Source organism: Giraffa tippelskirchi, chromosome 13 (assembly GCF_054371585.1).
Source record: "Giraffa tippelskirchi isolate mGirTip1 chromosome 13, T2T-mGirTip1v1.2.pri, whole genome shotgun sequence".
In the NCBI taxonomy this organism is placed as follows: Eukaryota; Metazoa; Chordata; class Mammalia; order Artiodactyla; family Giraffidae; genus Giraffa; species Giraffa tippelskirchi.
In genome coordinates, this window is record NC_137287.1 from 78,025,730 (window position 1) to 78,050,579 (window position 24,850).

Here is a 24,850-nt window from a genome sequence, read left to right on the forward strand (position 1 = left end):
TTGTAATTCCTAACAGGGTTCAGATGTTGAAAATGCTTTCTTGAGGAGGACTGTTGGATATCTCCCATCCAAAGTCTTTATATGCAGAAAAGCAGGCATTCTGTAAGGCTTCATTTAGTTCTCATCTTTTCCTGGAGGCAGTGAACAACTAGATGATCTCTTGGGATACTTTGCTCTCAGATTTAAGATTGTAATAAGATGCTAGGTTCTCAGTGTGAATCAACAAATGTACGTATGTCCCCAAAAAGTGGAGGCAGAATTAAAGTACACAGAATCTGTGCCAATAAATCTTTATTTCTCCAGCTCTTTGTTTTAAAAAATATGTGCGTGCTAGAGAGAAACTCAGAAAATTACTTCGCTGGGATGAAGTTCTAACACTGAAGAAATACAACACTACTTGATAATTCATATGGCTCAGAGATTTTGAAATATACTTATTTAGTAAAACAATTATAATGAAAAGACTCAACCACCTCATCTAAATATTCTATTTCTAAAAATAAAAAACAACTTTGGTAAGTAGGTTTATGAGTGCTATAGGAAAATAAAAATGATAGCAAGAATATTCAGACTAGCAAGATTATACATGCCACTAGCTCCACCAGGACGACTGCTGTTTCAGAACTGGACCCCCACGTGGCTGGGCACAGGAAAGCTGATGGCTGAGCCTGAAGTGGGGCAAAGCCTGGGGACTGCTCCTCACTTTCATCATCGCCCGACCCCTACTGCCCCCTCCCACCACTCCCCTCAACCCACATCCCAACTTCAAGGAGCCCGAGGTCCTCTCCAAAGCAATGTGAAAAGCACTAGTTTGTACTTTAATTAACAGCATAAAATCTAGGATTAGGCAAAGCAGGGATGTGGGACCCTTGCCCATGAGAGATCAAATTTCCTCTAGAATCAAATGGAGTGGAGAACTGCCGAGTTTGGAAATGGGCTAAATTACAAAGCCCAACCTCCCTTTCCTCCAGCCTCTGGAAAGAAGACTCAAAAAGACTTAAATGAACAGAGGGCTTCCCTGGTGGCTCAGACAGTAAAGAATCTGCCTGCAATGCAGGAGACCTGGGTTCAATCCCTGAGTCGAGAAGATCCCCTGGAGAAGGGAATGGCTCCTCAATCCAGTATTCTTGCCTGGAGAATTCCTATGGACGGACAGAGGAGCCTGGTGGGCTACACCCCATGGGGTCGCAAGGAGTCGGACACGACTGAGTGACTAACACTTTCTCTTTAAGTGAACAGATGGGCCACACTTAAGAGTGTCTGTGAGAAGCCTTCACCTTCTAAGCAGGTTTTCTTCAGGTGTGCATGTGTGTGTGCAAACATGTTCATTTGTCTCTCATGAGTATCTCCGAGCACCGTGACTGGCCTTTGCAGGGCAGGAAAATGAGAGATGGAGTCACCTGCTCCCCCAGTTCCCGAGCACACAGCTGGGGATGGGCCCCAAACTCACACTTTTCAACTTTCATTCGCTTTGACTCCACGAAGGCCACGTTCAGTCTCTGCTCAGTGTACTCCTGCAGGAGGTCTTCCCTCGCGGCCAGCATCTTCAGGGGGTTTTTGGAAGCCTGGACCCGGCGCTTGGGCCGCACGGCACGCTTGTGCTCAGCCACTGAGGATGTCAACCTACGGGGCAGAGCAGAGCTTCTGTGGCCCAGGGCTGCAGTCTCACCCACGCTCAGGGGCTTGCGGGTCTCTGACCTGGAGCATCCAGCTCCACAGTTTTATTTCTCAATTGCATTATAAATCTTATAGCTCCTCCTCCTCCTCCCGTCACTCCACTGACAGAGTCAGAGGATCTTGGAAGGTTGAAGCCCATTTGGGTCCAGATCCCAGCCAATCCTAGGAGCCCTGCTCTCACCATGCCCCTGGGACTTCACCTGGAGGAGTGGCTGGCACCTCTGGGGCAGCCCACCCCACTCCTGGTCAGCACTGATGAGTGGAAGTCCTTCCCTGTTATCATCACCCCCACAGCATCCTGATCACTTTCTGTTGGAAAAGAACCGCCTTTCTTTCTCTGGGCTCTCTAGCAAGCCCTCTGAGAATAGCCAAGCATTGCTTCTCGATTTAACCCTCCTTCCTGCAGACTCAACTTCCTCTTCATGTCAGTTTTTCAGTTCCCTCCCCAATTCTCCCATCACTATTCTCCTCTCAACCCACTGTTCCCCTTTGGAAGATAAGCACTATTTTGAAGAGTATACAGAAATAAAAAGAGGCCCCCAAACTAACTATGGCCATCTCTCACACACACACACCATTCTCTGGGGCCAAACACCAGACATGAAGATGGGGGTACACTCTATCACACAGTTTCCCAGCAGACTCTAGCTGCTTTTAACGTCCAAGTGCATGGATCTCTGTCCCTGGAGGTCCTCTTTCGTACATAACATTATCGTGTGTATTTGTGTAAACACAACATATCAATGTTCAAATTGTATGTAACAATTTAAACAATGACATTTGGATGAGGAGGAGATTGAGAAATGGTTCAGTAACCATGTATGCAAATAATACCCAAAATATTAAAGGTGGGGAGTGGCAAATTATTCATTTTCTTAAGGTAGAAAATTGAAAAAAAAACTGAACACATTGAAAAATGCAGAATGGGTATCAGGAACAGCTTAAGGAAACATTTATGATGATTTTACAGACTTCTGGAACAGACAGGCTCTCTCACAAATTGGTGGGAAGCAGATAAATGTGGTGGATAGCTGTGGGGTAAGCCCACCCAGCACGCTCTCCCTGCTTCTGGTGGGTCGTCCTGGACTTGCCTTTGCAGGCTTGCCTCTCTCCATACCCCACGGTCTATCCCAGCTCTGGAGCTGGAGGGGTCCAGAGACCACCACTAGCCTATCAGCATCTTCCATCCCCTTGGCCGCAATGATGGCTACAGGGCTGTGTGCAGACCTGGGAAAATCAAGCCTGAACTCCTCCTAGGACTGCTGGGCAAGGCGGCTACCTGCACGGGAGTGGCCACACAGCTGGGCTATAAATCTGGAGTGAGGGGTGACCAACTAACATGTGGTGACAGCCTGAGAGGGAAGCTGGCGTGAGAGAGACCTTATTCTGAGACCCCCGAACCTGAGGTCACACCTGCACTTTTCAAGGAGTGAACCTGTAAATCCCTCCACACTTCTCTTCTGCTGAAGCTGGTTGGACTTGCCTTTCTTTGCACCACTTGAGAGCAAAGGAATTCTAACACCATGGACACTTTTCTTTAGTGATGTACCCAAATTTCTGTGTGAAAAGGGACCTGGGACAGCACTGATAAAACCCTTGGATCTATTGATCTTATCAATGATAGCAAATTTCATTGATTTTCTAGTTAGCTGTATTCATTGAAGCCCAGGTGATCCAAATAGTTTTCAAAGTTGAGTAAGAATTCGACACGTCAAGTGAAAGAAAGGCATAGAAATGTTGGCTAGCCAGCGTTCATGAAACCCGAAAGCAATAGTCAAGTGACGTGAAAAACCCATCACATTATTTTTATGGACCAGGCATGTGGTGTGGATGCCAGGCTTTCTGGCAGAGAGGATGTCTGTCCTAGGTACTCAAGCTCTATCTACTCCAGTGTCTGGTTCTAGAGAATAGTGATTTTGAGACAAGCTGGGACCTAGGACTTGAGAACTTTCACTGCAGTGATGACAGCTGGACAAATATCTCCTCCAGCAGCAAAATACGAAGACACTATAAGGGACTAAAAATAACTTCGTGCATGTGCAATTAGGGCAAATTATGGACAATAAGATACAAAAAGACCAAAAAAACCTAACTGCCACTTCTGAAGAGCTGGGAGCAAAACCAGTGCACTGCACATGCCTCCTTCACTCAACACCACCAAAGGGGTGGGTGAACCACCTAAGCCACCCACCCTCCTGGTCCGAACCCTGGACATACCCCTTCCCTTACCCCATATAAGGAACATGCTCGCCCCACCTCGGGGAGCCAGCAAGGGCACCTATCACTTGTTCTTCCTTCCTCCTGCTGCAGCAGGGGCCCCAATAAAGCCTTGCTTGCATGTCCTGTCTGGCCTCAGATTAATTTCTATTGATTGGGGAAGGCCAAGGACCCTGGCTGGTGTTGATCTGGCTATTCTATCGCAAAAGGTGGTAACAGTGAAAGAAGAAAGTGCTATGCGGAGGCCGGTGAAGGGATCCATTCTCCAGGGGTGAATGATGGGAACTGAAATAACTTACTTGGGGGCATAAGGATCAAAAATGACATCAAAATCCTCGTCCAGCTCCACGGGGCTTCTCGGTAGAGAGGAGTCCACGCTGCGGTAAAACTTGGCAAAGGTTTCGTCATCGTCCGGCTTCATCACCTCTTTCACCGATTTCCCAGTGACAGTGAGGACCGTTTCTTGCATCCCACCGACTATCAACAAACAAGCAAATCAATGACCTGAGATGTGTGTAAAAACATGACTTCAACTCTGCTTCACTATCTTAAAAATTATTTTCTTCCTGCTAAGGTCCAGGAGTGGAGCAAACATGACAGTGCTGTCCCAGATTCTGTAGACAGATGCTTCCTGGGCATCAGCTGTCTTCTCAGGAAAGGACTGAACAAAGCCTGCACTGGGAGAGGTAGGAGAGATGGAGGCTGAAGTCACTGAGAATTTCTGAACCTGTTCTTTTTGCTCTTGGAGGCAGAACTAGCCTCCGCTTTGCTCTAGATCAAGGTCTGGTAAAAACTTTTTCTGCAAAGGGCCATGTAGTAAATATTTTAGGCTTTGCATGGGAGGCTATTTGACTTGTGTTGCAACTTTCATGAAGCTGCAGCTATAGCACAAAATTAACTATTACCAATAAGCTAATGGATGGGTAAGACTATGTTCCAATAAAACTTTATTTACAAATACAGGTGAGGAGCTAGATTAGTCTGCTGACCTCTGGGCTAGATACCCGTTACACACAGGTAATGAACTGTGAATTGTTCGTATTCTATGCCTTGCCAGCTTGGTTATTATATGACTCTTCTATATTTCTAGTTTAAAATGGTTGTTTGTATTATTTTCAACCTATAGGGGTCATTGTCAATGGTAGGTGCTTAGTAATAGATAAGCATTGGACATTTTTCTTAAAGAGATGAGGCTACTTCTGCATGTTACTCTTTAATTTTATATACTTCATAGACTTTTGTATTGAAATCTTTATTTATTCACTAGAATTTTCTTCTAGAAACTATTTGTGACAATCAGATATAATAGCAGCTGCTACCTTATTGGAAAATTACATACACAACTTAAAGTTCATCAGATCATTTTGATTTCATGTCATAATCTACTTTCAGGGTTAAAAGCAAAATTACTGAGTCTACAATCCTGACTGGATAACATCCCAAGAGTTTAGATCCAGGCACAAATGTGCTATTGGGAGCCACCTACTGAGTACATTATCAAGTGAATCAGAGGTTAGTAATCTAATCAGTGTTGACCAATAAATTAACTTTTAAAATATAACATCAAAGATAATGCTTATAGTACGCATTGGTTAAGTCATAACAGAAGACAACTTAGCTGAGGAGGAAAAGCAATCCATGTTGGGATTCAGAGATTCTGAAAGTGGGGTAGATATTTTTAGGTTTCCTGAGCTACCCACTGAAACTTGAGCCACACTGGCCACACACACGTGAACCACAGCTTCCCTCTGGCTCCTGGTATGTACCTTTGTTATTCAGCCTTCTTAGGAAGGTTTCCAGCCTGTCCAACTTGAGGTCCGACTCTAACTGCATGTCTGGTCTGGCTTCGATATCTGGGCAAGTAGAAAACACAGTGAGAGAAGGACTGAGGGCTCTTCTGTTCACAAACCTCTTGGCACATCAAGGCCTAGTGACTCACCTTCCAGGGGTTTGGAAACTGGTGTAGTGCCCCTCGTTTTGCTGCAAATAGGGGATGCTACCGGGGTGATGGCAGTGGGGGATGCCAGACCTGCAGGGAAAACAAAGGAGCAACTGAGCATCTCAGGATCACTTCTGGAAGTTCCCAGGACCCTGAGGGATCACCATGAGCCCCAACAGAGATCTAACAATTTATAGAATTTACAAACAGACATGGGACACACACACTCACAGGAAAACTGCCCATAGAGACAAGGTTTTATTGTTTCTAAGGCCTGCAGCAGCTGTCAGTCTGCCATTCCACACTGAACAATGAAGACACATCCCTAACATGCAGATAGGATAAGAGAGTGCAGAAGGTGATCGGAATGTCCTTGAACAAAGGGAATATTGACTTCTGAAGGCCTTTCGGGCACTGGAGGTAGCCGAAGAGAAAGCATACAGTTGTCCCTTGGTATCTACAAGGGACTGGTCCCAGGACCTCCTGTGGGTACCAACATCCATGTGGATGCTCAAGTCCCTTATATTAAATGGCATGTTTGCATATAATCTACACACATCCTCCCGTATCCTCTAAATCATCTCTACATGACTCCTAATACCGAAGATGATGTAAATGCTTGGTAAAGAGTTGGTGTAGCAAATTCAAGTTTTGCTTTTCTGGAATTTTATAGAATTAAAAAACATTTTGTTTTGATTGTGGTTGGTTGGCTTTGTGGCTGCAGGACTCAAGAAGGTGGAGGGCCAATTGCTTCTGTACTATCTCTTCAGAGGAAACAGAGACCCAGTTTGTCACGCTGGCCGGCAAGTTCCCCAGCCCTGGAGTCGTCCTCCTGGCTGAGGGGACGTGGGGACATTCTGGCCTTTGGGGGCATCATCAGAGTGTGATCTACTGGGCAATTACCCATAGAGTGCTAGGCTTTGTAAGAAAGACACAAGAGTAACAGTTTACACATACGAAGATGTTGGAAAGTCATGCTGGTCTTGGGTGTGGCTGGGAGCTAGGGACATGCTTTCGCCTGCATCTTTCGAGGAGCTGGATGGGGACTCTCTAAGCAGAGAAATGATAAGAGACACATAGAAAGGGAAGACAAATATTCTAGCGTGAAGACAGCATCTGATTAGACAAGAAACCTGAATAAAGACATAGATGAGTATTTTTTCCTAAACTTAGAAGGGATTTGCAAGGGGGGCAGGATGGGTAATTGGTACACTGTTACAAAGAACAAAATGAGATGTTAACATTTCCTGTATCCATTTGTATTAAAAGTGAAACCGTTAGGTGACATTACTATGTTATCGCATCGGAGAGACCACATCTGAGAACCACACCCCGAGAATGTGTAAGTCATGATCACTTACAGGGAAAAAAAACCACCAAGTGAATGGATCTGCTCCTCCCTTCTGTGAGTTGGAGAGGGAGATGTTACACCATAAAACTTGGAAGGAAAAATACTGAAATGCACTTTACAACTGAAATTTTAGGTGACATTCCAGAAGCTTCTCTGGTAGCTCAGACGGTTAAAGAGTCTGCCTAAAATGCAGGAGAACCACTGGGTTGGGAAGATCCCCTGGAGAAGGGAATGGCTACCCACTTCAGTATTCTTGCCTGGGGAATCCCATGGACAGAGGAGCCTAGTGGGCTGCAGTCCATGGGGTTGCAAAGAGTTAGACACGACTGAGCGACTAACACTTTCCAGAAGTACTTCTCAACATGTACATATACTTCCTTACTGATGTCAATAACATTTAAAAAAATTCTTTCATTACAGGACCTGCAAAAAGTTTATATCTGAGTGAAAGTCAATTTTCTTGAAAGATATTAAAAATAAGTAAAATTTGGTATCAAAGTCTGGGACAGTAGCTCATTACCTGCTAAAAGGATGTGTAAGAGACATGGGGATATAACATTAGCACAGAGGTTATTCACTCTGAAGCCAATAAACAAGCTTGACACCAGCCCTTTGTCCAGTTAGGGTGCCCCCTGCTGCCCGTTGAGGCAGCTGCACCCGTGAGCTCTTAAAGGTGCACCCGCTCTTGCCAGCTAGAGACAAGGTTTGTCTGTGATGGGGCCAGGCATCTAGGTTTAAGTTCCACACTGTTAAATCACTCCCCATAGCTCTTTTCAATGAATTCTATGGGCAATAACCAGTCACCTGTTGTCTTCAAGAACATTTTACATCTTTTAAAAATTGTATTTATTTAATTTCTTGGCTGTACTGCACAGCATGTGGGATCTTAGTTCCCTGATCAGAAGTCAAACCCATGTTCCCCCGGCCCCCCACATTGGAAGCACAGAATCATAATCATTGAACTGCCAGGGAAGTCCCTCAGCTCTCTCTTCTTCAAAGGCACACTCTGAATACCCTCCTTCTAGGAGGAATCTAGAGTGCCACAGAAATCTACGGACTACTCACTGATCTGTGGACTCTACGAATATGAACAGGGGGACAGCCCTAATGAAGTGCGGGGAGAAAACAGCCTCTGGGGTGAGAGGATGAAAATCAGCGTGCAGGCCTCTTGGCCACTCACTGCTACACCGTCACCTGATGAGTCAGGAAGTCTTGGTGGCTGCAGCGTGGGGACAATTTCATTCTTTGGCGAGTGTAGTAAAGTGGATGTTCCACCACTGCAAATCCAAAAGAGCCAATGACTCAGTGAAACACACGATTGTGCAGGTGATAACAAACACCAGAAAAGCAGGGTACAGCTTTTTCATTAGATTGAAAGTACAAAAAAATATATTTCTCGAGCAGAGTCATAAAGCACCTGTTAAAGATCCCTGATTTATTCAGGAACATGTGAAAGGAAACTCATCCACTCAGGGGGAAGGAATGTCCCTGATTCTGTTCTCCACAACTGCCTAAGAGCAAGGCTACTTTCTCTGATATCTCCATGGACAAGGACAGTGGTATCTGGTAGTAAGGACCAGGCTTCAAATACATTATGATTTTTAAGATGAAAGACAAAAAAGAAACCCAAGTAAAAGGTCATCAGGATAAAAGTCCAGGCTAGAAGCTGGAAGATCTGAGCTATGGTTCAAGTTCTCATTGTGGGCCTGAAGAATCTGCTTTTGTTAACATAGGGATGGGAGTCATGCAAAGGAAATAGTTGTGACTTGGTGACAAAAATCCTCAAATGCCACCTCATTCTGAGAGTAAATCACCTTCTGTTATCCTTTGATAATTCCAAGATTATTGTTGTTGTTTAGTCACTAAGTCACGTCTGACTCTTTTGTGATTCCATGGACTGTAGCCCCCAGGCTCCTCTGTCCATCGGATTTCCCAGGCAAGAATACTGGAATGGGTTGCCATTTCTTTCTCCAGGGGATCTTCTCAACCCAGGGACTGAACCCGTGTCTCCTGCATTGGCAGGAGGATTCTTTACCACTGAGCCACCAGGGCTTCCCTTAATTCCAAGATTAGTTAAGAATAAATTTGTTAGAAAGGATTCTTCCACAAATATTTGGGTTAATCTCAGTTCAAGAGTTTCCTCTCCCTTCCTTCCTTTCTTCTGCAAATACTTATCCCGAGCCTACAATGAGGTAAGCTCCATCTATGACTGAGGATCCCACAAGGTATTGAGAAAAGCGAACTGTAAACCTACAAAGCAGATGACAATATAAGTTAATTCTATTGATTGAGAAAACCTTCATCACTAAGTTGAGAAATTTACTCAAACAATAGCTTAGAAAATGAAGGTATGTGCATGCACCTGACAAAGGGACCCCAGATTTTAACCATTTCCTACAGGCTATGGAGCTGCAGAGCTTTCTGACAACTTGACGAACCATATGATTTGTCAGTTTCACAAATCTTTGGCTTCCCACTGAAAATCAGTTTCAAGAGCTCAGCTGCAGAGAAATGACCTGTCTTCAGGGAAATCTCACTTTCCTGGAAATGGATACATCTTTTAGACATCCAATAAAACATCTCTGGAAACAGGGCTTTGTAGCCAGGGAACTCTGGGTTGATGGAAAGAGACCTGGGAATTACCCTAAAAGGAAGACGAACTTCTGCACTGAGAAAGGCTTATTTGAGTGAACTGATTGCCAGATGGCAAGAAAATGGAAATGATTTCCAAGCGATTACAGGAAAGGACTAAAAGTTTGATAGCAGATCTGCAAAACTGCTTTGATACCTGGGCACTTCCACATGACTGTTTTGAAATGTGACTAACTGAATCATGTGTCACGTTGAAGAGGATGCTGTTGTAGGAAGATTTTCAGTTGGAGTATCTCACAAAATATGTACACAACTTCAGTTAAGAGTGAAAACCAGAAAAGACCATGGCTTGCTTTTTTAAAGTGAGCTATCCCACGCCACCGTCCCCTCCGTGGGTGACGAAGCTCACACACAGGTCCACACACGTATACACACACATACACACTCTGACCTCGCTTCACCATCCTGCCGGCCACGGTAAACTGGGTGGAGTCATTGGCTGCTCCTTTGCCCCTGGTCTTCCAGGCGTCCTCTCTCACGGTGATGAGATGCTTTCTCTCTTCAATAGTCATCTGGCTCTCTCGACTTTCTGTGACCCGCTGTTTGCAGCGTGTACCAGGGAGAAAACAGGAGGAAGTCACAGAGGCATGAACGTTAGCATGGAGCATTTCATGAGCTGGAAAGCAAAGAAGGGTCCTGCACTGTCCCCAGCTAACGTCCACAGCTGTTCTACTTGAAATAGGTCCGGCTTCCTTATTTCTGGCTTGGGCTACAGATCACCACCAACAACCCTGGCACTTCAGGTTAGAACTTGGTTTTTCACTTGTTTGTTTGGAACACCAGAATATCAAAATGATGCTTTGTAAAAAGAAACAGAAAGAGAGAGACTGTCTTCCTGCCATGAATCTTACAGAGTTTTCAAGCTTCTGTTTCACTCATCTAAACTCAGTTGACTAGGAATCTTTGTTCATCATGCTCAAAGAACACAGTTGGTTGGGAAAAGCTTACCTATCAAAGATTTTTATCTACATGGTCAACCATAAAGTAGAGAAAGCTGATTAGGAGGGAGGTGTGTTCTTAGAAGGTTTTCTGGAACTCACGTGCTTTTTCCTACAGCAACTATTTGATAAGGGCAGTTAGGCAACCATGTTAAGCCCACAAAGATGACTTTTAAGTCACAGAATATCTGACACTGAGGCTGAACTGTGCTATAGACATAACCTACATGTATAATAACATTTCTACGTAGAAAAGGCTTACAAATGTTTCTCATTGGGGTTTTGGAGACAGTTGCCTCTTTAACGTCTAAGCCCTTGGTGACATTATTTAGTCTTATTTGGTCTAAAGGGCAGAAGCTGGAGGATTTTTGAGGGAGCCTGAGGAGGACGGAGATGGGCAGGAAGGAGGCGGAGGCGTGGTCTGAGGAGATGAGCGGCTGTTTGCAGGCTGACCACTGGGGAAGGTCCTCCAGTGTTGGCCCGAGAGTGTCTTTTCCTTGCTCCTTTGCCCATCCCTCCTTTCACGACAAAATCTCTTTGGGGATGGGGGTAGGGTACCAGGCAGGGAGACTGGGGTGGGGGGGCGGTGGACGGGAGGGGTTGGGGGTGTCGGGAGGGAAGCTGCCATGGGAGCCAATGTTAAGGAAAGAAAAGCATCGCCAAAGAGCAGAAGGCGCTTCTGCCTCCAGGTCCTTCCTAGGAAAGGGGTCCTAAGGATGATGGCGACCCCGGTTTGTGCTTGCGCTTTAACCTCAGTATCTCTGAGATCCGCGGAGGCCCTTTCTGCTGGAGCATCTGCTTTCAAACCACAGGCGAGCTCTCCTTCCCCAAGCTCTCCCCATGCTCCTCTTCCCATGTAAGGAGTTCTTTCTTAGATAAGAAGTCAGTATAGATCAACATGATCCTCAGGTTTTCCACAGACGCAGTGGGAGGACCAAGGAGCCCTGAGGGGGAAATACATCCCTGGGGACTCGGTGACACTTTTATTCTCCACTGCTGTCCATCCCACTATGGCAAATTAGCTTCCCTTAACTGACCAATAGGAAACAACCTCCAGATTCACTCAGGAAGATGACAGAGGTCAGCATCCTTAATCTTTTTAAAGCCCCAGGAGGATGGAGAGATGCAGGGTAATGGGGCAGGGGCGGGGGTGTGGGGAGGCTCTCCTTCCTTTCCAGCCCCATAAAAGCCAAGTCTTAAGATTCGGTTTAAGCCATGGACACGGATTTCTCCATCACCAAACCTATACATCTTCCTTTTACGGAATTCTCCTTCAGAGCAGTCACAGTCAGGACTGATTTTGAGATCACTAGCAATTAAACTAGGTTAAAAACCGTCTTCTAAAGAGACATGATGACTAAATGTCCTGGTTGGATCTTTGATGGGATGGAGTGGGGGCTAAAAATGATATTATTGGGGGGAAATGAACACGGTTGGGATATAGTCTATGGGTTAGATAAACAATGTATCAATATAAAATTTCCTCCTCTTGACCGTCCTGTTGAGGTTATGGGAGTGCGCTGCAGTCTAAGGCTCTGCGTCCCCTGCCCCTCACCAGTTCACGCAGTGAAACCTAATCCCTAATGTGACACATTAGGAGGTGGGGTTTGGGAGGTGATTAGGTCCTGAGGCTAGAGCCCTCAAGAATGAGATTAGTGCCCTGATAGAAGAGGCCCCCGAGAGCTCCCTCACCCCTCCAGCTGCAGGAGGACACAGTGAGGGAGCCGACAGCGGTCTAAGAACCAGGAAGCGGACCCTCACCAGACACTGAATCTGCCAGTACCTTGATCTTGGACTTCTTACCCTCTAGAACTGAGAGAAATAAATTTCTGTTGTTTATAAGTTACCCAGTTTATAGTATTCTGTTACAACAGCCCAATCAATCAATCAATCAATCAATCATTCAATCCAGGAGAAAAGGGTGAAGGGGGACATTGGCAGTGGGGATGGGGGGTGAGAGGGGGTGGGGGAGGGAACAAACACCAACAACTGGCGGTCTGTTCAAGGGTATACGAGAGTATCCTGGCTGTCATGACAACATTTCTATAAGTTTTAAATTTTATCAAAATAAAAAATTATCAAACAAATTAAAACCCCTTTTCCTTAACTTTCCCACTCATGATTGGTAAGATGACCCTGGTTCCAGGTAATTCTCTGAATCACATGCCCTCATAAACTATGAGATGGACTTACTAGGAAAGCCTCATCAAAATTTGAAAAAGAGGATAAGTTTTCTTGAAAAATGAGGTTTCAGGAGTGAATTTTAATCAAATCAATATGACACTTGCCTTAACATATTTTTAAAAATATATAAAATGCCAAGAAAGTTTTCTTTTCCAAACACCCAGACTTTACCATTTATATGGTGAACTCAGTAGAATCTCCCAAGACCTGGGTATGGTGGAGGGGTGGTTAATGACTCAGAAAAACAGTGTCCCCAAATCAGCAATTCTATTTCGGATTCTCCTGCAACTCCTGGGAGAAAGTGATGGATGTGGGCCCTGGGATACACAGATGTTCCAGGATTTAAAGTGTCCAGAAGTTTGCCAGATCTATGTTAGGGAGCATGCTTTTCATGTGCTTCTAGATGATATTACTAAACATAAAAGTTTTTGCTTCTCTAGAAGTTTCACCTTAACGTTGCCACTTAGCAGGGTTGCTCAAAAGCCCCCTAATTCCCCTTATCTGACCTTAAATGGCTCTATAATGTAACAGTAAGTATATATATATACACACACACATATGTATGTATGTACAATATATACATATTATATATAATATATACATTGTATATATATCATATGTGTGTATATATATCATATATATATAATGAGGTATATGTATATGGTTTATTTATTCACTTTAGAAATGAATAAAATGTATCACAAGTTGATATTAAATTTTAGAACTCAAAATGTTTAAATAGGTAACATGGACCTCTTTGTCCATGTACTTTTTCTTTTTGGCATAAGACATCATGATTCTCTTATCTTGCTTTTCCCTTCAAAGTTTTTTCTTCCCTCATTTGGAGAAGGGTATAATTCATAGTAGAGTAAGCATTGTGTCATTTTTCAGGTTTTTCTAGGTCTGACTGATGAGATTTAGGATTTGCTCGAAGAGTGGGGGAGTTGGGGCGGAATAGGAATAGAAGCCCTACCCCTTCTAGCCTTTACTTGTTCAAATATAGATCTCATGAACATGGTACAGAAAGAGGAGGGGTAGGGGGTGGAAGAGAGAGAGAGAGAGAGAGGGAATGTAGTCAAACATCTGGGAAGAAAGTTGGGTCTTAGGGATGAACAGAGACTTGGTAGGAAACTGTGAAAAGCGTTAATAGAGAAGAACGTCTTTGGGTTACCATGTTGTTACTTATGGGTTTGTCTCCGTACACCTCAGAAATCATATTTCATTAAATGTTTCTGACACAAGAGGTGATACACAAGAGAGAGAACTAATGTGTGACTAGGATTAGCGTAGCTCTAAGGGTAAGATTCTTCTACAAGTAGAGAGCTTTGTAGATAGAAAACATTGTGATCTGGCTTTTAAATTTTTATCTTACTCACCTTGAGAGAAACTACATCACAGGAAGAAACCATAAAAGCATGTGTTAAGTGAAAGAAATAAAGTACAGCAACAAATCAGCATTCTCAGTTTTCAAAAATGCAGTCACCTTTCAAACACTGTGCACTGTTAAGGAAATTTAGCTTTGCCACCTCCTTAAGTGATTTCTATCCATCACCAGGGCCCGGAGCCTCAAGTGGCCTGGACAAAACGTGGAAAAAGATCTCAACTAGGTTTGGGTTTCAAAGTGACCATAATTTGGTCTTGTCATCATTTACCAGCAACTAAGATGAAAGAAAGGCTTCCCAGGGGGCTCAGTGGCAAAGAATCTGCCTGCCAAGCAGGAGACGCAGGTTCGATCCCTGGGTTGGGAAGATACCCTGGAGAAGGAAACGGCAACCCATTCCAGTATTCTTTCTGGGAGAATCCCATGGACAGAGGAGCCTGGCGGATTACAGTCCCTGTGGTTGCAAAGAGTTGGACATGACTTAGCAACTAGAGAACAAGATGAAAGGAAGGGAACGAAGGGAAATCTTATTTTGCTATAGCCCTGAGGCAAACATGTCAAGACACTTCTACACAACTATCAGAATGGCCAAAATTCAAACCACTGACACCACCAAATGCTGGCGAGGATGTGGGGCAACAGGAATACTTATTCATTGCTGGTAGGAATGCAAAATGGTTCAGCCGCTTTGAAAGGTAGTTTGGCAGTTCCTTACAAAACAAAGTTTACTCTTACCATATAATTCAGCAATCATGCTCTTTGATATCCAAACAAGTTGAAAAATTATGTCCACACAAAAACCTTCAATGGATGTTTATAACAGCCTTACTCATAACTGCCAAAAGCTTGGAAGCAACCCAGATGACCTTCAGTAAGCAAATGGATAAATAAACTGGTCCAACCAGGCAAGGACTATTATTCAGTGGTAAAAAGAAATGAGCTATCAAGCCATGAAAATACATAGGGGAACCTTAAATGCATATTACTGGATGCAAGAAGTCAATCTGAAAAGGCTACACCTTGTATGATTCCATCTATTGGACATTCTGGAAAAGTAAAAAACTATAGTAAAGAGATAAATTTCCTGGGAGGGAAGGAAAAGAAGAGGGAGGATGAGCAGGCAGAGCACAGAGGGGTTTTAGGGCAGTAGAAGGACTCTGTACGATATCATAATGATGGATACGTGTCATTACACATTTGTCAAAATCTTAGCATGTACAGTACCAAGAGTAGAACCCAACTACAAACTATGGACACTGAGGGATAACAGCTTGCAAATGAAACAAATATGCCATCTAGTGGGGGATGTTGATAGTGGGGGAGGCTGTGGGCGGGGTAGGGGGAAGCAGGAGGTGTGAGGAAAATCTCCATACTTTCTGCTTAATTTTGCTGGGAACCTCAAACTACTCTAAAAAAATAAAGTCTATAAAAAGGTATACTACATATACATATAACATGTGTATTACAGAAGTATGCATGAGTGTGTGCATTCCAAGTCACTTCAGTCATGTCCAACACTTTGTGACTCTATGAACTGTGGGTCACCAGGCTCTTCTGTCAAGGAGATTCTCCAGACAAGAATGAAAGTGAAAGTCGCTCAGTCGGGTCCGACTCTTTGCGACCCCAGGCAAGAATACTGGAGTGGGTTGCCATGCCCTCCTCCAGGGGATCTTCCCCACCCAGGGATCAAACCCGAGGCTCCTGCACTGCAGGCAGATTCTTTACTGCTGAGCCACCACGGAAGCCCATTTTGTAAGTGTACATAGTTTATATTTAAAGACTTCAATAAAGGTGGTGGAGGGAAGGACTGGGAGTGTGGGATTTGCAGATATAAACTAGTATATATGGGACAGATAAACAAGGATCTACTGTATAGCACAGGGAACTATATTCAATGCCTTGTAATGAACCATCATAGAAAGGAATGTTAAAAAAAAAAAGAATGTAAAAATGAAAGACTTTAATAATATATCTTTTCTTTTAAAGTTTAACATTGACATGACTTCCCTGGTGGTCTAGTGGTTACGAACTTGCCTTGCAACGCAGGGATGTGGATTTGATCTCTAGTCGGGGAACTAAGATCCCACATGCCAGGGAGTAACTAAGCCTGCACATGTCACAACAAGAGAATCTGTGTGCAGAGCAACGAAGTCTGTCCACCACAACTAGAGTCCATGGACCTCAATGAAAGATCCTGCATGACACAACTAAGACCTGAGACAGCCAAATAAACAAATAAATACTAAAAAAATAAAGTTTAACATCGACTTATTTCCTCCCTTAGTGATGGAACAGCAGGTTTGCTCCAGAGTTTATCCTCGTTTTTTGAAGTGGACACCGGCTGGTTATGCAGGGCTAGGTTGCTATAGACCTGCATTCCTAACTTCAGAGGAAAGGAGTTAAGGCAAGTGCAAGAAAGGTCTCCTTCAGGAGAAGAAATGGGGCGTCTCCATTTATGAAAATGCCAAATGAAGCAAGAGGACCCTCCAGACCCTCCCTCTGGCTGAAATCCTGCGCCTCTACCTCAAAGACCAGTTTGTCACCACTAGTCCTAAAGGAAAAGAACAGTCATGACCTTTCCAGTTAGAGGCCATCTGACCAGGCATGGTCCCTGAGCTGATGTGGAGACAGAGGCCCTAAGACGGGAGTGACCAGCTAGGTCCCACAGACAGAAGGCATCTAGCACCTGGGGCTCGTGGTGGCAAAGGGGATGCCGCCACTTTTTCTAACAATTTGACCCCAGGGACATTCCAAGGGGAATAAAAACCAATTGTCAGTATTTCTAGCTTTAAACATCATTGTGTTATTAGGCACTAACAGAATTTCTCAGCCCAGGCTAGGTCTCTCTTCTGGTAGGGCTCAGACAGCGAGGTGGAAGGTGGGAAAGCAGGACTGTGGTTTCCATGCCAACAGCGCCACAGCAGCCAGCTCGCATCAGGACCACGGCTTCCACCTTGTCTCTTCCATGCCCCCGAGTGCTTCCACCACCTCCTCCTACTTGACCAAGGTAAGCAAGATAATCTGTCTCCTGAACTGGAGCCAGGAACACCCTGGGCTCCTTCTTGGGCTCCTGACTCAATTTAGAATATTAACCTATGGGATTATGTGGTAGTCTGAAGGGAAGGGGAGTTTGGGGGAGAATGGATACATATATCTGTATGGATGAGTCATTCTGTTATGCACCTGAAACTATCACAACATTGTTAATCAGCTATACTCTCATATAAAATGAAAAGTCAAAAAAAAAACCCAAAAACCCACAACACAGATCAAAGGGGAAACTTTCTTCTTCAACCAGTTTCATGACTATGAGATGAATTAATACCATAGGTCTCCCTAGAGGTCTGAGCCAAGGTTGCGACGTGTGTGCGTGCTCAGTCATGTCTGACTCTTTGCGACCCATGGACTGCAGCCTGCCAGGCTCCTCTGTCCATGGGATTCTCCAGGCAAGAATACTGGAGTGGGTTGCCATGCCCTCCGGGTGATCGACTCTAAATATATGAAGTAATCACATTTATATACACACACACACACACATACACACACACAGAGAAATGCAACAAAGGAGTTACTTTTCCAAATGAATTAAGTTTCTCCCTGCCGCTCAGAAATTGCAATGAGGCTTAATACACGTAGGCTTTTCCTCACCTGATTAATAGATACAAAAGACAGGTATTTATGGGCAGCAGGTAGAGCAGGAGAATAAGTAGTAGCGTATACAGGTTCCTATAGAGCAAAGCAAGAGGATTAGAGGTGAAAAAAGATGATTTATCAGAGCAGGGTGGAGGAGGGAAGGACAAAAACAAGGCTTTCTCTCACAGAAAGTTAATTTACTCATTGCAATTTCAATTCTCTTCCCAAGAGAGTCCTTCCTACTTGTTCTATTTTATTTTAGAATGCTAACAGAAATCTCCACACAAGCATAGTAAATAAAACCAAATCAATTCTGAGTTATTGGTAAGATGACTGCAATTTACAGAAGATATTCGGACAGGGGATCCCTGACTTTCATGGACCATTTTAACATTGAATATAAACTATCTTCTTTAAAGCCTCTCACGTTTTCTCCTTCTATGACTGAAACCAAATTTCACAATTATTTTGATGATGGCCATTTTGACCAGTGTGAGATAGCTAATGGGAAGCTGCTGTATAGCACAGGGAGCTCAACCCAGTGCTCTGTGATGACCTAGAGGGGTGGGATGGGGAGGTAGGGTAGGAGGGAGGCTCAAGAGAGAGGGGACGTATGTATACTTATGGCTGATTCCTGTTGTTGTATGGCAGAATCCAACCCAATATTGTAAAGCAATTATCCTTCAGTTAAAAATAAAATTTTAAAAAAGGGCAGGAAACAGGATAGCTTTCTGTGCTGGATTGAGGTGACATCTCACCTCGGGATAAGAAAACCAAGCAGAGAGGGGTACCCAGGGGAACTATCTAGGATGAGAGCTACATGTGGCAAGGAGACCTGTGTTAGAGTCAGGCTTACCCAAAGCAGATTAGAAATGTCATTATCATCTGTAAATCCTCCTTCTTCCTATAGGTTAAAACAAATAGGAGACGTTGCAGAGTGTCGGAAGAGTAGGGTCAGGTTACAGTGTCACAAGCATTTTCCAGAACTCTGTGCTGGGTTCCAGGAGAAGCATGCACATGCCCACACAGTCGGGTGGCACAAACACCAAGTGAGTTCATCCCCCATCCAAGGGGTGATTATCTGTAATTTGGGGGTCAGACCAACAGTCCTCCTCGCCCTCCTACCCTTTGTCCTTCAATTGACCGCATGCTCTTGCATCATAATTTGGAATTTCAACGGCACAGGCAATTAGAACACGAATGTGGCAGACTGACCTGCCTAGAATTTTCAAGGACTTGTTCTGGGGACAGCACAGAGTTTAGCTTGATTCGCTGACTTGACACTTTGATGGAAGCACAGCCAGGTATCAAATCCTAACCTGTGGCTCAGACATAGATGGCGGGTCGTAACCACAAACTTTATAAAAGGTTCTGACTTCCTGGAAAAAGCCTACAACTTTGGATGGTTATCTTGATCAAAGGGCCTGGGAGTCACTGTCTCTGCCTAAATATCAAAAAACAGGCCAAAATGGGGTTGGAATTTTAAATAATGATTTTGGGAAAATACATAACTGCAATTTAGGTGAAACAAAGAGACTTCTGCCAAATCCCTTTTCTTTTAAACTTTGCTTTGTTTCATTTTTCTCCCTCTTGGGATGGGATGAGTGGCTCTGAAGGGATCACGTTCCTGGTGCTGTGAGTCCAGCCAAACCTACAAACCATGGTCTTTGCCATCTTTAGAACTAATTCTATATGCTACAAAAGCAAAGATGTATGAGTCAGGTTAGCATTGCCCTAGACTAAACCAAGAGCAAGAGGGAGGAGAGAGGGACAGCAAGAGAAAGAACCCAGGCTGTTTGTTGCAGGAAATGACAGGGGCAGCAAGGTAAATAGCACTCTTAAGCTCCAAACCATCCATCCTAATTTTAGGGGGATAAGTTTGGAAAGTAAGGAAGTGATGTTAGGTTACATCATCTCTTGAAGCATGATTGGTCTTTTTATAGGGAAAAGAAAATACTAACTTATTCCCCAAATTGATTTATGGACTAAAAGAATACCTTTATTTTTAACCTTACAGGACCCCAAATGAGATGCCAGTTAGAGCACCAAAATTTTGTTTTGTTTCGGGACAAACCCTTCGACAGAAACAAAAACAATTTAAGATTTGCAAGGCATCCTTCACATCTTTTTTAATGTGGTTACACAACAATCTCTATAATTACTCATGGGCTCACATTATATTTTTATTGGATGGCATGGATTTTCACAGGGGAAGTGATTTATATAAAGGCCCATCTCCATTTCCTGCCTCCTTTGCTTTTCCACAGGCTGTAACTCGTGGGACCCTGCTTAGCATACACAATAAAAGCTTGAGGAGGCCAAACTGTAAAATGTTTGGCAACCATGAATATGTGCCTTCAATGAATTCAGAAACTGCAGGAAGTGATGACCTGACAGTAAATCTAGTCCCTTTTCCCTTGGTGGAAAAGATGGAAGGTTCCAGAGCTTGTGCCTCTAGCAAGTCTGGCTCCAGCCCAGGCAGCAAGATCCTAACCTCATGGAGCATGTGTCATGAATGTCCTTCCTTCTGCAGAGAAGCATTCAGTTACCCAGCAAAACTTGGCCATGTCTCAAGCTCCGCTGCCTGCCCTCCAGCTGCCCCGGGGACTGACTTGAGGCAGATCAGGTTCAAGGCAGCTCTTCTACCACATCTGAGCATGGCTAAGGTGTGGCTGAAATACACAGCCTGCCCTTGGGAAGACACGAAACCGAGGGCACTTCAGAAGCCATGGGAAAACCACATGACCTCAAGAGAACCTGCGATTTCCTGATGCCTGCTACAGAAGCCCAAAATAGACGGGCTTATTTTAACTTCAAAGAGCTTATTGTCTTGGGTCAAAGTGAACTAGGTCAGGAGTAGGAGAGCGATGATGAGTTCACTGCTGCTGCAGAACCCCTGAGCCCAGGACAGCACTTCCTACTCAAGCCACGGCTGCTGTTGGTAGGGTTTACCACCCCAGGGGCAACTGCAGTCACCTTCTCCCATCTCTTGCCTCCTGAGAATCTCAGTCTAGCGTTAAGGCTCCTCTGATCTCATCTACTATTCCGAGCCTTCTGGTCTACCCTGCCTCTGCCGACCCCTGTCCCCTAAGTGGGGCAGAGTGTTGAAACTGATTCTACTATTTGTAAGAAATCTACCTGGCTTTGTGCTTTGTAGCCATCCTTTTTACCATGCCATTCGGGACCTGCTTGGGGAAATTTCTTTGCATCTTTCAACATGACCAAGAGTTAAGTACTAAAGTTACCTGGGAACCAATACTTTCAAATCAAACTTTTAAATAAAGTTTGTGGGCAATGGCAGCCAATCATTGGAGGGACCTACTTTTCTTTCACTTCTGGATCTCATTCTGGAAATAAAGATTTCCTATGTAGGCTCTTTAATATCCAGTCATATTTGAGAGCTTTGCAAATGGCTGAGCGTTAACTGTCTTTAGTGATTATCTTTGAAGTCAAGTCTGACTCAAAAGAGAGAATTCAAATTGCTGTTCCAATTTAACCCAGGGAAAACACAGAAGAGCCATAGGAAATAGTGTCAGAACTCTGTCCTCATGGCCCCATGGACACACCTCCTTCTTATGTAAGTTTCTGAGTGCATCAAGGTCATGTTCATCACTTCTTTCTTCCATGGAGGCTTATTACATTGTTTTAGAGCTGGAAGGGGTCTAGGTGATCATCTGGTTGGAAGCATTTTTCCTTTTTGTTTGAAGTCCTGTGATCCTAGCAGTTGGCCAGTGGAGTGGTACAGCACCCACACTGCCCCCAGCCAGCAGATGCATTTGCCATCACAGGGCCAGGCAGTAGGAAATCACTGTTCACTTTGAAAGTGTGCACTGACTGGTCAAAAGCTGGTCATTATGACTAGTCATTTAACAACTCATTGGTATATTTGCATATGAAATGCTTGCCCAGATTGACAACAGTGTGTTACTGAATTTTCTTAAAACTTGTAACATACTTTGCTATACTTTCTCAATAAAAGGCCTACCCGATCATCATGTTCCATGACTTCTGTGACACGTCCTCACCAACCACAATTGTGTCCTCTTGTATATGCATGCTTTAAATCTAGGCCTAGGACATTCAAACCCATATTCTATATGCAACTAATAAACGGTTAGCAGTCATGAGTTTTTCATTCTCAAGGCTTTAATAAGGTGACTTCCTGGCAGTCCAGTGTTTAGGGTTCCATGCTTTCACTGCAGGGGACACAGGTTCAATTCCTGGTTGTCAGAGAATTAATATCCTGCATACTGTGTATGTGGCTAGATCGATCTATCTATCTATACACACACACATCTAAATCTATAATTACATATATAGATATCAGTTTGGTTCAGTTCAGTTGCTCAGTTGTGTCAGACTCTGCAACCCCATGGACTGCAGTATGTCTCTACAGATATAGGTATATAGATACAAAAGGGCTTAATAACACTGTAAAATCAGACTTCATTTTAGAAGATTTGAAACAGATAAAAGTGCACACTTCCACATATAGGAATCTGCCTGCTGATGCATTAGGTATGTGGCACTGTTCCCAATTCTAGGGCATCTCAAGACTTCAGCTGGTGATCAACTGAAGCTGCTGTGGGCAGACTTTAGGTGTGGACCCTAGTGGCAAGAGAGAGCTGATGCATCCCAGGGTAGTAACTAGTTAAGCTGTGCATGCTTGCCTGGTGGATGCACATCCAAGCATGATGTTAGTTAGAATGCTTTTTCTGAGCACAGACAACGTTACCTTCTTCTTGAGTGACTGCTCCGTTTCTTGGATGTGCAGGCTGCTAGTGATGGAGGCTTTGCCGTATTCCTGCTTTCTGTTGAGTCTGTTTCTCCAGTCTTCCTCACCACTCTTCTTCAACAGTGCTAATCTAAGAAGAAGACATGCCAACCAAACAGTTCAGCACCAATCCTTCCTTGGAAAAGAACCACAATTTAAGTAAGTTAGCCATAAGTAAGAAATGACCACAGCTGCCTAACTTGAATCTTTCTGAATGGCATTTATTTGGAAGAAAGTATGTCTGGAAAACTAATATAATTGTATTATGTAGAGTATTACATTCTCTAAGATGATCCCAAAGGTTTGAAAGTTTGATGGAAAAGCAAATCTGAAGCCTGACTTCCCAGATAAAAGATGGAACATCATTTTACCAAAGGAATATCTCTGTTTTTGCCTTGCGTTTGGGCTGAGGGCACAAAGGAAAATAAAAATAAATGTACCCAGAGAAAAATGTCTTCTAGTGACCCCTCCTGGTCACGTGAGGAATTAACATGTAATGCCAAGGGTGGATGGGACTTATTTGCAGAAAATATAGCAGAAATGAGTTTAACAATTTAAAGCAACAGAATATAGACAATCTCTAGACATCATATGTTTATAATTACAGGTAAAAGCTGATATTTAAGAATGTTTCTGTTCTTGAATTCTAAGTCATACTATTTTCTTCCAAATGAGCTGGTCTTTCCAATCTGCCTTCTTAATCAATCTGCCTTCTTAATACAGAAACTTCTCTAGAAACCCATTTTTAAAATGATCACTCCAGTTTTCCTCAGGAGATAGCTATATACAAAAAAAGAATCTAATTAACTCAGGTCTTTATCTAACCTACTTTAGGTCAACTATGGTGTGACTTGATAAAAAGCTGCTTGGATGTGAAAATTTGTGAAAGGTTATTCTCATGAACAGAAGGCTGTTTCAGTCTTGGACATTTAAGTTGGACAAACACCAGAAAGATAAAAGGCACAAAACTGGTGATCATTAAACTCATTTGAGCTGGTGTTCAAACAATTTAAAGATTAGGGGGGAAAAAATGACTGGACCCTTTCCCTTACAGCTGGGTCTGCTGGGCTGGGTCTTTTAAACATTCATTAATACACATCCATGAAGAGTGTATTTTTAAGCAACATATAAGCCCTATTTTGGCTGTTAAGTCCTGTCAAGTCCCTTCCTTACTGGTCACAATGGAGACTGAACTAGATAGTCTCTAAGGGCCCTTCTACCAAGTGTCCTGACTCCATTAAATATTTGAATTGGAGATGGGATGAAATATATCACACGCCTCATGGAGATAACCTAAATGTCCATCAACAGAGGAATGGATAAAGAAGATGTGGTACATATATACAATGGAATATAACTCAGACATAAAAAAGGAATGGAATTGGGTCATTTGTAGCGATGTGGATGAGCCTAGAGTCTGTCACACAGAGTGAAGTAACTTAGAATGAGAAACACAAATATCGCATATTAACACATACATGTGGAATCTGAAAAAATTGGTATAGATGACCTTATTTACAGAGCAGAAATAGAGACAGATGTAGAGAACCAATGTATGGATACCAAGGGGGGGTGGGGGTGTGGGGTGAACTGGGAGATTGGGATTGACATGTATACACTATTGATATTATGTATAAAACAGATAACTAATGAGAACTGACTGTAGAGCCCAAGGAACTCTACTCAGTGCTCTGTGGTGACCTAAATGGGAAGGAAATCCAATAAAGAGGGGATATGGGTATATGTATAGCTGATTCACTTTGCTGTATAGCAGAAAGTAACACAACATCGTAAAGCAACTATGTTGTTGTTTAGTCGCTAAGTCACGTCTGACTCTCTGTGACCCCATGGGCTGCAGCACACCAGGCTTCCCTGTCCTTCACTATCTCCCAGAGTTTGCGTAAATTCATGTCCATTGAGTCGGTGATGTCATCCAACCATCTGTTGCGCCCATCTCCTCCTGCCCTCAATCTTTCCTGGCATAAGGGTCTTTTCCAATGCAACTATATTCCAATAAATTTTTTTTTAAAAATTGAAGGAGAGGTATATCACACTGTACAATAAAAGTTTAGTTAAGCAAATAAGAAAACAAGTTTTACAGTAA

General features: G+C 43.6%; 1 protein-coding gene and 1 long non-coding RNA gene across 51 annotated transcripts in view; one reads left to right on the forward strand and one right to left on the reverse strand.

The window, feature by feature from the left end:
• The window catches only part of SVIL (supervillin), a 259,115-nt gene that overhangs the window by 28,829 nt on the left and 205,436 nt on the right, over positions 1-24,850 (reverse strand). For 18 of the 50 annotated variants that reach the window (XM_081553941.1, XM_081553947.1, XM_081553966.1 and 15 more), the window contains 6 exons: positions 22,708-22,837; positions 10,228-10,375; positions 5,834-5,923; positions 5,661-5,747; positions 4,194-4,371; positions 1,451-1,623 (listed from right to left, as the gene is read on the reverse strand). In XM_081553941.1, the coding sequence (XP_081410067.1) occupies positions 1,451-1,623; positions 4,194-4,371; positions 5,661-5,747; positions 5,834-5,923; positions 10,228-10,375; positions 22,708-22,837 (806 nt within the window). Of the gene's footprint in view, positions 1-1,450; positions 1,624-4,193; positions 4,372-5,660; positions 5,748-5,833; positions 5,924-10,227; positions 10,376-17,987; positions 18,066-18,828; positions 18,877-22,707; positions 22,838-24,850 lie in introns of all 50 variants that reach the window. The other 32 variants (XM_081553963.1, XM_081553965.1, XM_081553953.1 and 29 more) reach the window with 2 other exon arrangements.
• LOC145531439 (uncharacterized) lies at positions 19,239-23,197 on the forward strand. Its single transcript, XR_014072446.1, has 2 exons — positions 19,239-19,276; positions 20,240-23,197. It is a non-coding gene; the product is annotated as an uncharacterized LOC145531439 (long non-coding RNA).